Source organism: Gossypium hirsutum, chromosome D11, assembly GCF_007990345.1.
Source record: "Gossypium hirsutum isolate 1008001.06 chromosome D11, Gossypium_hirsutum_v2.1, whole genome shotgun sequence".
Taxonomy (NCBI): Eukaryota; Viridiplantae; Streptophyta; class Magnoliopsida; order Malvales; family Malvaceae; genus Gossypium; species Gossypium hirsutum.
Window position 1 is genome coordinate 62204109 of NC_053447.1, and position 13400 is coordinate 62217508.

Here is a 13400-nt window from a genome sequence, read left to right on the forward strand (position 1 = left end):
TCAGGTCAATCTCTAACAACCAATAATACAAAGCATAATGCCCTTAGGCCTATTGACAATGACTTTAGCAATGAGCTTATAAAGCACTGTACATAAACTACTCTTAGTTTTGGGAATAAGCATAAGAAGTGTCTTATTGAACACAAGCTCCAAAAATTTGTCACTGAACACTTCTTTGATCATCCTGCACACATAAACATCCACAGTATCCCAATTATGTTGGAAAAAGTTGCACATGAAATCTATCTATGCCTACTGCCTTAATAGGAGCCATGTCAAACAGTCCTTTTTTTTTTCTTTATTCAGCATTAGAAATACAACAATTCAAAAAATCCATACCGTTGTCATTTGTTTTCGAAGTGCAGTGACGCAACAAAAATCTACCCACCACATTACTCTCAACCTTGTATAAGTTTTGGAAAAATCGGATTGCCTCATTTTGTAGAGCTTTCTCAACAAAGCACCACTTGTTCGAATCAAGTTTCAAAGCCTCGTTATGATTCTACCATATAGGTATCTCTAAAAGATATTGTTGTAATGGATTTAAGAATTCTTTTTATAATATTGGTCGATTGCATCATCACGTACAGAGGTAAAGTCAGGAAAAAAAAATTTAGAGGTGAAATTAAGTTGTATATTTGTACTTAGTAAAAATATAATTTCACTCATGTACAGATGGTTATTGCAGCATCATGTTCAGTGGGGGTCAAAAAGAAAAATTTCCCAGACCAGCTCACTCGTGTTTATACATTCATTCTCCGTCCCGATGCTACCTACAACGTCTTTATTGATATGTTGAGAAACAAACTAGTAGCTTGTACCCCGATTGTAAGAGAATCGAGCAGCCTGAGGCCAAAAAGGTAACCGGTCAAACCTAATCTCAATCGATGTCTTTTCGGTGTATTTTATTCTCATATGAATTTCGAGAACAATTTGCATCATGGACAGCCTGAATACATCCCTGATCAGTTCATTATCTTAACATGGTTCTTTGGTGTTGTATTGCATGGCAGAGCACTCAGACTTGGATGCAACTGTTTCAAACAATAATTATACTGATTCAATGTAAAGCTGAATTGTTCGGATAACTAATAGAGGGAAAAGGTGTTTATTGGGTGTTCTAATCAAAATGGGGAATCTAAAATTGCGTCTGGTTTTAGAATTTTATTACATAAGGAAATTAATTGGATTGGAAGTCGAACCTTGGGCTGAATTATTATATATTTTATTATAATTATATAACAAATTCTGTGGATGTACTTTATATTTCAGATAATATAATAAGTGATGTTCCGACAAGATAAAACTTGTCATTACAATGAGCAATTGATGTCACGATGAAAAGAAAATCGCCGTCTTGACAACGCATAAACCACGTCACGATGTGACGATGTGATCCTCAAATTTCTCGATTTTCTTCCCTCAATTAAACTCTGTTTGAGTTTTTCATTTAAACTCTGATTAACCTAAGATATTCTAGTCATAAAAGCTACGAATTTCAAGTCTTAGTATACAGATTGAAAGAATTCTGTGTTTTTTAGTTTGAAAAGTTTTTCTTTCAGGGTTTCGAGTCTTTTTTTTATTTGATTCTCTCTATCTTTGTACTTCTTTTATATTAGTAAAATTCTTTTTCCCCGTAATTTTTTATTTTCTTTGAGGAGTTTTTTCACGAAAAATTTGTGTATTCGATCTTTTTATCGTTATTATTCTTGTTCGTTGCAAACACGGGTTTATTCCCAATAATGTATAATGGGACTCTTTTTAATTCAAATATGAAAAGTACATTCAGAGATAAATAAAACCTTATACAACAAAGTAATGAAGCAGACAAAGATATGAGAAAAGAAAACCAAGAACAGAAACATACCCACTAAAGTGAAATTTGTACATAAACAAAGCAAAGTATGACTATGTAATCCGAAATTTCAATCATTTGGTTCCACTTGCAGAAGACGAACATGTGGGCTTCTTAACAATCAAAACAGGGCACTTCACGTTTTGTGCACAGTGATTGCTTACACTCCCCAAGAATGCCCTGTCATTAATCCACAATTATTTGTTCAAATATTGCTCCAAATATAATTAAAAACTGTTTAGCACTAAACACTAATTTCAATCACATTTTTTGTTGTTTTAAATTGAGCTGTAATAGACTATAAAGTGTGAGAAAGCAAACAAATTTTCACATAAGGGAATCCTTTTTGCCTATCTGTTGAATTCTTCTTTGTACTATATTAATTTAGTTCAATTTTCGTTGATTGGTATGAAATATTAAAAAAAAAACCCAAAACACGAAATTAAGACCAAATCATATCAAATTAAAGTATAGATTAAATAATTAAGTATAGTACAGGGACTAAAATTAGAATTAGACCAAAATTGAGAGAGATTGGTCACCTCTTAATCAGGCCATAGCCATGGCTTCCCATAACAAGCACATCAGCATTGATCTTGTCGGCAACCTGGCAAATCACGTCCCTTGGATCACCGCTCTCTATTATCACCTCTACTTTAACCTAATTACCCAAAACGTTCAATTTTGGTCCTCCAAATAAACAAGGGGTACTTTTACAAATACCACAATTACTCAGTAACTCACCTCAGGATCACCTTGCTCTCTGCACACCCTTTTGGCCTTCTCGATGACACAATCCGCCACATCGTTGCTGTACTTGTCCATGGTGGCCAAAATATCAGAAGAAAACAAATACCCTGAAACCAAAAACCACAACGGAATTTGAAAAAACTTCTCATTATTGCTACTGAAAACCCACATAAAGAAAGAAAGAAAGAAATACCCGTGCCATCTAGGGAAGTGTATACGGCTCGTGGAGGTTTAGCGTAAAGGAGGACAAGGGTATCTTTCGAAGTGTGAGAAATCACGTTCTTGAGGCACCATGAGAGAGCGTTCGTGCTCTCCTCACCTTCATCGACGGCCACCAGGATTTTGCGATCCTTAGCTACAACGTCATCCTCGGCCATTGAATCTATGAGTTTGGATTGGAACAGTTGATAAAAGAAAAACAACCTTGAGAAATTGAAGATGGAATTTTTGAGTGTCTAATGTGGATTGGAGTGTGTTTTATAGAGGGGAGTGTTTTCGGGTTTGGGTAGGGAAAAACTGTGGGTTTTATGCTTTGGGGTCGTCCGGTTGCTGGTTTTGAAAGACAGGACAATTTTTGGCTTGGTTTGACTGTAATGTTGTACGTGTCGACACTAAAATCTATCTTGTCTCTTTATTTTTATTTTATTTTTCTAATTTGCATTGATTGTGAACGTATTTCCGAGTTCGCATTTTGTTCCCTTCATAAAAGAAATTAATTAATTAATTTTTATATATTATTAAATATTAATTTTTCTACGTCATAATAAAATATACTTAGCTCATTTTTAATAATTAATTTATCTATTTTTAAATAAAGAAAAAAAATGTAATATCATTATCCTTTTACCCATATTTGAATAATTAATTAATGGTTTAGATATAATCAAAGTATTTTAATTTTAAGAGTAAGAGTTGCAGTAGATAATTACAAGTTGATATCCTTAATTGATTTAAGCTTCAATAAGATATTTTTATATAATAATATTTTTATTTTAATATATATATTTAAAATATAATTATATGTTATTTATTAATTCTGCTTAAATAATTTAAAAGTTTTATTGTTAGATTATGGCATAGCAAGGGGATTAGGAATGGTGTTCTTAGGTGTGAACATTTGATTAAATCAAGTTACAACAAGTGGGAAGTTTCAAGTTAGTTGAGATGACGAATCTTATTTTATCATTCTAGCTTAATTTAAATTTTTTGAATCGAATCAGAGTGAAATGAGATTCAAGTCGAATAAATTTATTCGAGTTAAATTAAAAAATTTAAACCAGCTATATAGAAATCTTGTTGTCAATATGACTAAATTCCAAGTTAAAGAATATAAATACAGTATATTTTTAAAAACTCTTTCAAAAGAAAAAAAAAGAAGAAGAGATAAATAGTATGATAAATTTGATTTGATAATTCACTTATTTAAGACCTCAAATGTATCATTTTAGAATTTTTTTAAATATATATAATTTAGCATTTTTATTTATTTTTTTATAATTTTTAATTTATATATTTATAAGATTTTAGAATAAAAATATTTTATAATTTTTTTAGAGGGACCAAGTCACATATTTTTGAAACTGTCAAGAACCCAAGGGGTATTTACATAAATTTGTTGTTCGAGTTGGTATCAATATATAACTTACTTTATAAAAAAGAATGATTATTTTAGTCATATTTCAACTAAGTTAGGTGTCACGAATTTGATTGACTTGTGACACTAACTCAATTAGGAGCTTTAAGTAAAATATAGAATTAATATTAATTATTTATATTTAGCCAACAAGTCTAACAAATATGGAATGCTAGAATAATTAGATAAAATTACATAGGATGTTTATTTTTCTTGTTAATTTTATTAGCAATCGTATTGTCGACTAACTTTCTAGACTAGCATATTACATATAATGATTCAATTTTAAGTTGTCATCTGTTTAGAATTTTTTTTCAAATATTAATAATATTTTTTTATAACAATAATTTTTTAAAATTTTCTTATAATTACAAAAAAAATTATAATTATTATCATAATAATTACATTTTTATTTAAATATTTTGTGATGTACAAACACACCTTAAATATATCTTAATTTGTCATTAAATAACTTTATTAATTATTCCGTGTAAGCCAGTTGAGTTTTAGCTCGATTAGCATGGATATTGTTGTCAATGCTAGAGGACGTGAGTTCGAGTGCGCTGAAGTGCATTATCCTCCTATTTATAAATTAGGAATGTGTTATGAATAATTTTAAATATTGTGTCAAAAAATAGATATGATCAGAACATGATGTGAAAAAAAAATAGGATCCATCAATTATTCACCCATGAGAATAAAGCAAGAAGCTATGTCTATTGCAACCACATTCTACTATTATCTAAAGTGCATTTAGCTTTTTTTTTCGCATTGTTTAAATATTTAATATTAGAACGATTCTATCCTTCATCAACATAAATTATGAAATGATGATTCCCTCCATAAAGCCACAGTGCATAAACTAATAAGTGATAATGAGGTGGGGTAGAAATTAAATTATAAATTATATTTAACGAATTAAAATATAATTTTATTTTTATTAATTTAAAATTTTTAAAATTTTAAATTTTAAAAAAAATTAAAATAAAATTTTTTTTATTTTAGGGGCTGGTGCTGCCAACCCCATATTCGCCCCTGATCAAGGATCATATATTTATCTTTGATTCAGATTTTCTCATTTTGAAAACAAAGGTGATACTTTTTCTAGAAAATGGAAAATGACTTAAATATATAAATATTTTATACTTAGAGTGATTCGGATGAATGGTAGCCTAAAGCATTTTAATATATATATGTATATATATAAAATTCATCCTTTACACCACAAGATTATGGAATATTAGTTGAATTTTTATTTTGAACTGCATTGCTTATACGAGAAGAAAAATAAGCAGGGTTCTTGATTTATGTGAGGTGTTTTGCCAGAAATTGTTAATGATGTTGGAACACTCTTATGTAATATTAAAAAATAACTATGAGAATTATTTACTGGATTTTTTATTAGTCGGGTTAAGTTGGGTTCTAACAAAATTTAAGGCATAGTTGATAGGTTTGGGTCTTGTCGGTCCGCTCATATTAAATTTTTTTATATGAAAAAATAAAAGTATAATATATCAAAAATGCTAAAAACATTAAAATAAATGTTTCTTAACAAATTGAAAAAAAATCTTTATACTTAAATAAGACTAAGATAGGTGCAATTTGACAAGCAAATGTCTTTAAAATAGTAGTAAAATTAATAATAAAACAAGAATCATATAATATTCAAACAATAACAATAAAATAGTAGCAACATAATAGTGAAATGATATTAAAATAGTAGAAAAACAACAACAAAACAGTAGAAAAACAACAGTAAACTAGTAGTTTTTTTTTTTTGCAAATTGGGGCGGAGTTTACCCGAAATAGCCTTGTTTTTTATTTTTTGCCCAAATCCTCCCACTTCTCGGGTGAATCTTAGGTCGAATCAAGTGACCCGACCCATAGATAAATCTATTGTTTATGCAATTTGATGAATATATCTATTTAGATAAAAAAAAAATTCGTTACCAACTTAAGAATACAACCATCAATTACAACCTATTAATCGTAAGATTGTTCATGCCTACTTTTTGTGCACCCTCAAGTCATGTCATCAATGGAGGATGTTAGTCCATAAATAAATGATAAGGATTAGTTTGTGATATATTTATTCTTTGAATTTGGTCGTGCTTCCTTTAAAATAATTCTTAATTTTGGTAAGCATTTGCATCTTAGAATTGATATTCGTGAGCTAAGTCACCAAATGAGGTATTACACAAGCTAGCTATATGCAATCGGATGCCTACTTGTCATGAAACTTCACTGGAAAAAGGATTCAAGATGTTGCTCTTCAAAATGTTTAACCAGATTATGAGACATGCTGACATAGATGATGTTCGTTTGGAATTACCTTTTCCCATTAAGTACTCATTGGATTGAAGATCACCAAAACCGATGATTATCACTTAGAACAGAAATTGTGTTCTGTGCCAACAATGACACAATTTTTTGACTAAGTATTTGTATTATCATCTCTGATGTATTATGTAGCAAACATTGTCCTAAGGTTTATGATTTTATTCCTCAACTTATGTTCTTTAGCTCACTGTGATAGCATTACCCAAAAAAGAAAAAGAAAAAAGCTTACAGTGACGGTATATATCTATTGTAATAATCAAAGTTCAGTTCTTGACATTCGAGTATGAAAGTACAATCAAAGACGGAAGAAAAATATAAAACTTTATACAACTAAGAGAAATTATGAATGTGTCCCAAATCTCAATCATTTGGTTCCAGTTGCAGAGGAGGAAGATTTGGGCTTCTTCACAATCAAAACAGGGCACTTCACATTCTGTGCACAGTGATTGCTTACACTCCCCAAGAATGCCCTGTCACCCAAAAATTGTTCAAACCATATATTAAAACCTATTTAGGCCTAATCACTAATCCCTATCACATTCATTCTTGCCGTAAATTTGAGCTGTAATAGAAAATAAAGTATGAAAAGCAATCCATTTTTCACATGCAAAAGGGAACATTATGATTATACTATCTTTTCAACCTAATCAATGATCATACTCAGGGCCTAGTTATTAAAAAGAAGAAGAAAAGAAAACTTTTTGAGTAAAATTATGGTTTTTGTCTATATAGTTTTGACATAATTTAATAGTTCTAGTAACTATAATTTGACTAAAACTGAGAGGACTCACCTCTTAATCAAGCCATAGCCATGGCTTCCCATAACAAGCACATCAGCATGGATCTTGTCAGCAGCTTGGCAAATCACGTCCCTTGGATCACCAGTCTCTATTATCACCTCTACTTTAACCTAATTAACCCCCCCCAAAAAAAAACACACAATTTTGATCCTCCAAATAAACAAAAGCAAGAATTACTCAGTAACTCACCTCATTATCACCTTGCTCCCTGCACATCTTTTTGGCCTTCTCGATTATAGAAGACGCCAGATCATTTCTGCATTTGTCAATGGAGGCCAACATATCAGGAGAAAACAAATATCCTGCAACCAAAACCAAAACAATTAAAAAAAAAACCATGTCTTTAATTTTCGACATTAAAAAAAAAACAACTGTACCATCTGGCGAAGTGTATACGGTTCGTGGAGGTTTAGCGTAAATGAGGATAATGGTATCATTTGAAGTTTGAGAAATCAGGTTGTGGAGAGACCATGAAAGAGCGTACATGCTTTCCAAGCCTTCATCGACGGCCACCAGGATTTTGCGTTCCTTAGCATCAGCCATTGAATCTAGGTGTTTGGGATTCGAACAGTTTAGAAATTGAAGTTGAAATTATGATAGTAAGGTGTGCAGAGTGTGTAATGGATTTTATAGAAGGGAGTGTTTGGGTTTTTGGGAGAGAAGAGAAAACCTGTGGATTTTGGAATTCTGGGTCGTTTGGTTGCTGGTTTTGCAAGACAGGACAGTGTTTGGCTTGGTTTGACTTAAATGCATATCCAGTTATGTATATCTACTGTTGTCGTCTCCTCCTTTTTTTTCTAGTTATGTTGAGGCAACACGTGATGGTACACGTAATCGAATGGATAATTTTCATTTTAGTTTACTTAATTTAATATCGAATTTTATTTAAGTTGTAAATTTTTAAGTCGTGAAGTTATATTATTAAATTTTTAGCTTTAGTAAATTATGTCCTTTATCCTAAAGAGAATAAATTATTTCTCATAACAAAGATTGAATTAAATATGTAAATAACCTATTGAATCTTAATTCGATTGACATGGATATTAATATTAATATAGAAGGATATGAAGTCAAGTGCCCTAAAGCGCCTATTTATGAGTTGGGGAAGCGATATATGTAAATTTTGGCATTACGTCAAAAGAACATATATGATTAGAAGGATACAACGCATTGAACTACCCATAATCTCTCTCCAATACTTAAATAAGAGAATAATTTACTTCAGTGCACTCGAACTTGTGACCTCCTGTATTAGTAACAATACCGATATCAATTAAGTTAAAACTCAATCAACTTCTTATAATAGTTTTTAAATTAAACAGATTTAAATTAGTGATATAATTTATTAATGATAAACATTTATGATATAATTTAATGAAATTACTTTTTCTTTAAAGTTTTACCCAAATATATGTCTGATCAATTAAGATGTAGAATTCAATCAGTACAAAACACAAATTAAAGAATTGGAAAAAAAACTAAATCAATTTAAAAAGAATTCGGCAAAACTCACATATGACTTACACACATAACGAGACTAAAACCTACAAATTGTTATTGCTTATGATAAAATTCAAACATAAGTACTCAAGAAACCAAAACCTTTGCCATAACCAACAAACCAATATTTCATTAACTAATTTAATAAAATTAACATATTATAACTAACATAAAATTTGATATTAAATTTAATGACTTTATTTATTTATTTATTTCCTTTCATATGAGTGTAGTATCACGATTCTTAATTTTTATTTTTTTTATACCATGTCTAGAACTATTCATAGCCTCTCCTCAACTCTGAAATAAGAGGATAATGTGCGAATTCACGTCCTTCTATGTTGGTAACAATGTCGATGCCAATTAAAGTAAAACTGAATCGACAATGACTTTAAATGTAAATTCCTTATTAAATATAAAATATTACTAATGAGAATGTATTTGTATGGTAAGTCATAGTACATAAATAAGGATATTTGAATTTCCATTGGAAAGAAAAATTACAATACAGCAAAAATTCATTTGGAGGAAATTCCAACAATCCTTGTTATTGATTCTTTTTGCTATCCAATCAGCCTTACCTCTTTTTGAAAACATGAGAAAATCCCAAATCCTAAAGGAGGAAAGTTAGAGGTGAATATCATCAATGATAGCCTTAATCTCAACATTGAATCCTTTCAAATCATTGATAAGATCAACTGTCTGATTCCGTAACTATAGATTGTCATCCATGACTTTTAATCGATTAAGAACCAAGCCTCGAAGCTTGGGCTTCAGCCACTGATGCGTTAAGCCTTTGCCTCTAGACAACCTCATCATCGCATCTATGGCACATACAGGAGAAAGATCATCGTTTTCTTTGGATGCAATGGCGTTTGTAGACATTCTCCAAATAAACATTTTGACTCGTGGGATTTCGCTGATTCCATATTGATTTCCATAGATCGCTTCGATTTCTAGCTTAGCCTCATGTTCCCATCTTAAATCCACTACATGGATCATCAATCAGCACCCTGTAGCAGAATATTTTGGGACATCTGAAAAAGTATATTCAACTTTACATCGATGAATGTCGAGTTCAATATTTAGTTAATTATTGAAATGTGCATTTCAATTGGTCTCATCTAAATCTTTTTTTGGTTTCTCCTTCGACAGCATGTCACTCAACAATTGATCACATTGATACTCTGAATCGATTGCACTAGAAGGCCAATTATTAAAGCGACATTTTCAAGCATCATGATTGCTTCCTTGTGCAAAAAAAAAATTAGAATTTAAACGTTTCCAACCTCCATCTTTCCACCAAAACAGCAATTAAATCCAAAACGATGAAAATCGTAGATGCCACATATAAAATGACATCCTTCAAGCGTTCATCAATACGAGGATCAAGCTTTGCAAAATGTAAATTATGTCGAATCCAAAGAACTTGATCTATTGATTGTTGAAAAACAAAAATAATATAATTAAATTTCAAAAACCATATCATTTCCACAAATATTTAAAAATAGAAAGAATTGAGTTGGAAATTTCACCATATTCACAATGTAGTTGACAATGTCTTCTATCATTTTCTCTTGAAAAAAAAAAGAGGAGAGTTCAAGGATGCGAGAGCTTGAAAGAGTTGAAGAGTTTTGAAAAAAATTGGATGTGAAGAAAGGAGTAACAAACAAGTTTTTACAGGATAGAAGTCACCAACCATGAGAGTCAACTTTCACTGTATTAAATTCACTTGGTTGGGCTAACAACCAAATAAATATCTCCTAACCATCAGCTCGACACTTATGGATGTTGAGATACTCAGACAAGTACTTTTACAAAACTTCCCTCCTAATATGCATAACATGAACTAATGTAATGATTTGACATCACATTGAACTTGACACTCATGGGTGTCGAGGTACTCTTAGAAAAACATATTCAGCGGAATAATTATTCTCTAAACTTAATTTAATAAATAATAAATTATATAATTAAATAATTAAATAAAAATGAAATTTTCATATATATATAGATCAAATTTCCTAGGAGTAATTTTGAGAATTATTTCAAAATTTAATTTGTTAGTATAAAGTTTCTTTATCAATCAGCTACTCGTCCATTAAGGGAAAACAGGCCAATTTTACACTGTGATCCAAAATCTAAAAAAATCCATAATTCCATAAATCGAACGGCCCAGATTTAGCCCATCGTGGCCAAACCCCCGATCCAAAGCACCTGATCGGTGCGAGCTCGGATCAACTTACCCAGACAAAACTCACCAACTCGTGCTCTCTTTTATACCCCCATCCATTATCACACACTTTCTCTTCTATCAGGCAACCCATTTTGATTCTTTTTTTTTGTTAATAAGAAAGTTTCTTTTACTGAAGGAATTAAATCATGTTTATCTTCGATTGGTTCTATGGGATCCTTGCTTCCCTTGGTTTATGGCAAAAAGAGGCCAAGATCTTGTTTTTAGGGCTTGATAATGCCGGCAAAACCACGCTGCTTCATATGCTCAAAGATGAGGTATTTATTTTGTCATAAATGAATGATGGTAAAATCATATTAAGAATTAGATTTGTGTTAATATTGTTGGTTTTAATCTATTAAAGTTCTAATATTTCTGATCTAAATTGATTCAGAATGCTAATAAACGTTATATTTGAAGGTAATTAAGGCTATGAAGCTTGTTCTCTCTTTAACAATTTGATGGGGTTTGGTTGAGATTAGTCGTTTTAGCTGGAAGGGTTTTTTAATTGTTATTGATATATATATAAAAAAAGGGTAAGAAATGTGAGGGGATGGTCGATTGCTATCTTCAGCAATAAGGTGATTGGAATCTCGTCTTTAATGGAATGTTGGTAATGGGATTTGGCAGAGATTAGTTCAGCATCAGCCAACACAGCATCCCACATCGGAAGAATTGAGTATTGGGAAAATCAAGTTCAAGGCTTTTGATTTGGGAGGCCATCAGATTGCTCGAAGAGTTTGGAAAGATTACTACGCTAAGGTACATTTCCTCGAATTCTTCATTTTTATTGAAGTATCCATGTCCGACGCAAATGCTCCACGCACGAACATGGTGATATGACCTCCAAGGATCCTTTAAATACTTACAAAAATCTAACCATACCATGACCGATATATGCTCGTTTCTGACACTCACTTAGTCAGAGTAACATAGCATTTCTTTTACTTGAAAATCCCTGTGATTATGTTCAGTTTTCAGACAAAAATTATGCTCTTCTCTTTCAGTTTGTGGAGAATTGATTCCATTATTATATGAATGATATCTTTAATGAATTGAACAACTGGTGTCAAGTATAAATAATCAAATTGGGATTGTAAAATTTAGTTGTATTAGTCATCTAGTGGGTTACATATTTCATTTGAGAATCTGGCAGCTTGCTAGAGTTTCTTGTTATAGTCATTTTTCTTGAAAGTGCCTCTATAATCCCAGATAATAGTTCTTGTGATTATCTGATTCATGAGGGGCTAAGAATAAGGATGGGGAGTTCGCTGATAGCACCTTTATTTTTGGAGAAGGTGTCTTGATAGTACCTCACCACACACTATATACTTACATTCCATTCTTTTTCAAGATTACATTGCTGGGAGAAATCAATAACTATTTTTTATATACTCGCTCTTATTCTTCTTTCCTTGGCTTGTTTGGTGTCTGGTCTGGGGTCTATTACACAGAAAAGGTCCTGCAAGTTTTCGGAGGCTCTACTATACCAAAACATTCAATCTTTTTCTTTTTCCACAGAGCATAGCAAAACTGATATGAAATTTGTTTGTAGGTGGATGCGGTTGTGTACCTAGTGGATGCTTACGACAAGGAGAGGTTTGCCGAGTCAAAAAGGGAGCTGGATGCTCTTCTCTCAGATGAAGCTTTGGCTAATGTCCCGTTCCTCATCTTGGGCAACAAGATCGATATACCATATGCTGCGTCAGAAGATGAGTTGCGTTATCACCTTGGGCTCACCAATTTCACCACAGGCAAGGGTAAGGTCAACTTGGGAGACTCAAACGTTCGTCCCCTCGAGGTATTCATGTGTAGCATTGTTCGTAAAATGGGTTATGGAGATGGTTTCAAGTGGGTTTCTCAGTACATTAAGTAGGTGGCTATAGGAAATTTAGCATGCTTTGGTTCTTAATGTTATTTTTATACTAAATTGAATTGGATCAAACACGTTGAGAAATTGTTGTTACATGTGTTTCAACCCCCCTGTTACCCTACCTTTTTCCCTCATCTCTTGCCCCTTTCTTTTTCTTTCCTTCCATTTTTGTTTGAATCGGTAAACTTCGTTCTTTACCAGTCAATGAATGAGACATACAAGTAATGATGATTTATTCTGATTGATGATTTGGGACCGAATGTTAATTTAGAGTGTCTTGATTTAGTCATCTCCTAATTGTCTACTGTTGCCTTATCAAACTAACGGTATATTTATTGTTGTGATTCAAGCAAACGCATTTAACAGACAGAGCTTGCACCCTTTAAGTTCTGCTATTGGACTCACATCATCCGTCC

At 31.8% G+C, this 13400-nt stretch overlaps 3 protein-coding genes and 1 non-coding gene across 5 annotated transcripts; 2 read left to right on the plus strand and 2 right to left on the minus strand.

Annotated features, from left to right (window-relative positions):
* Nucleotides 1-1729: 1729 nt before the first annotated feature.
* LOC107927177 (universal stress protein A-like protein) lies at nt 1730-3185 on the minus strand. Its single transcript, XM_016858204.2, has 4 exons — nt 2799-3185; nt 2600-2712; nt 2398-2516; nt 1730-2035 (listed from the first exon to the last, which is right to left on the minus strand). Exons 1-4 carry the CDS (start codon nt 2980-2982, stop codon nt 1930-1932), a joined length of 522 nt encoding a protein of 173 aa, XP_016713693.1. The 5' UTR covers nt 2983-3185; the 3' UTR covers nt 1730-1929.
* A 3618-nt stretch (nt 3186-6803) lies between these two features.
* LOC107927184 (universal stress protein A-like protein) lies at nt 6804-8145 on the minus strand. 2 transcript variants are annotated; one of them, XM_016858212.2, is made up of 4 exons: nt 7756-8145; nt 7568-7680; nt 7370-7488; nt 6804-7048 (listed from the first exon to the last, which is right to left on the minus strand). In XM_016858212.2, the coding sequence occupies exons 1-4, from the start codon at nt 7919-7921 to the stop codon at nt 6943-6945; spliced, it is 504 nt and encodes a 167-aa protein (XP_016713701.1). In that variant the 5' UTR covers nt 7922-8145; the 3' UTR covers nt 6804-6942. The 2 variants fall into 2 exon arrangements, with proteins under 2 accessions (XP_016713701.1, XP_040960642.1); XM_041104708.1 differs by having other exon boundaries at nt 7568-8109.
* Nucleotides 8146-10916: 2771 nt separating this feature from the next.
* On the plus strand, nt 10917-13219 carry LOC107927306 (GTP-binding protein SAR1B). The gene is made up of 3 exons (XM_016858372.2): nt 10917-11389; nt 11742-11873; nt 12667-13219. The coding sequence occupies exons 1-3, from the start codon at nt 11261-11263 to the stop codon at nt 12985-12987; spliced, it is 582 nt and encodes a 193-aa protein (XP_016713861.1). The 5' UTR covers nt 10917-11260; the 3' UTR covers nt 12988-13219.
* On the plus strand, nt 12317-12438 carry LOC121224013 (small nucleolar RNA snoR83). Its single transcript, XR_005921476.1, has one exon. It is a non-coding gene; the product is annotated as a small nucleolar RNA snoR83 (small nucleolar RNA).
* Nucleotides 13220-13400: the final 181 nt, after the last annotated feature.

Excerpts from the sequence above, each read along its gene's own strand:
- LOC107927184 (XM_041104708.1), bottom strand. The coding sequence starts at position 7,921 with ATGGCTGATGCTAAGGAACGCAAAATCCTGGTGGCCGTCGATGAAGGC. Across the intron at positions 7,489-7,567 it reads GGGAGCAAGGTGATAATGAG|GTTAAAGTAGAGGTGATAAT; the intron begins GTGAGTTACTGA and ends GGGGTTAATTAG. Across the intron at positions 7,049-7,369 it reads GGCTATGGCTTGATTAAGAG|GGCATTCTTGGGGAGTGTAA; the intron begins GTGAGTCCTCTC and ends TTTGGGTGACAG.
- LOC107927177 (XM_016858204.2), bottom strand. The coding sequence starts at position 2,982 with ATGGCCGAGGATGACGTTGTAGCTAAGGATCGCAAAATCCTGGTGGCC. Across the intron at positions 2,517-2,599 it reads GAGAGCAAGGTGATCCTGAG|GTTAAAGTAGAGGTGATAAT; the intron begins GTGAGTTACTGA and ends TTGGGTAATTAG. Across the intron at positions 2,036-2,397 it reads GGCTATGGCCTGATTAAGAG|GGCATTCTTGGGGAGTGTAA; the intron begins GTGACCAATCTC and ends GATTAATGACAG.
- LOC107927306 (XM_016858372.2), top strand. The coding sequence starts at position 11,261 with ATGTTTATCTTCGATTGGTTCTATGGGATCCTTGCTTCCCTTGGTTTA. Across the intron at positions 11,390-11,741 it reads TTCATATGCTCAAAGATGAG|AGATTAGTTCAGCATCAGCC; the intron begins GTATTTATTTTG and ends GGGATTTGGCAG. Across the intron at positions 11,874-12,666 it reads GGAAAGATTACTACGCTAAG|GTGGATGCGGTTGTGTACCT; the intron begins GTACATTTCCTC and ends ATTTGTTTGTAG.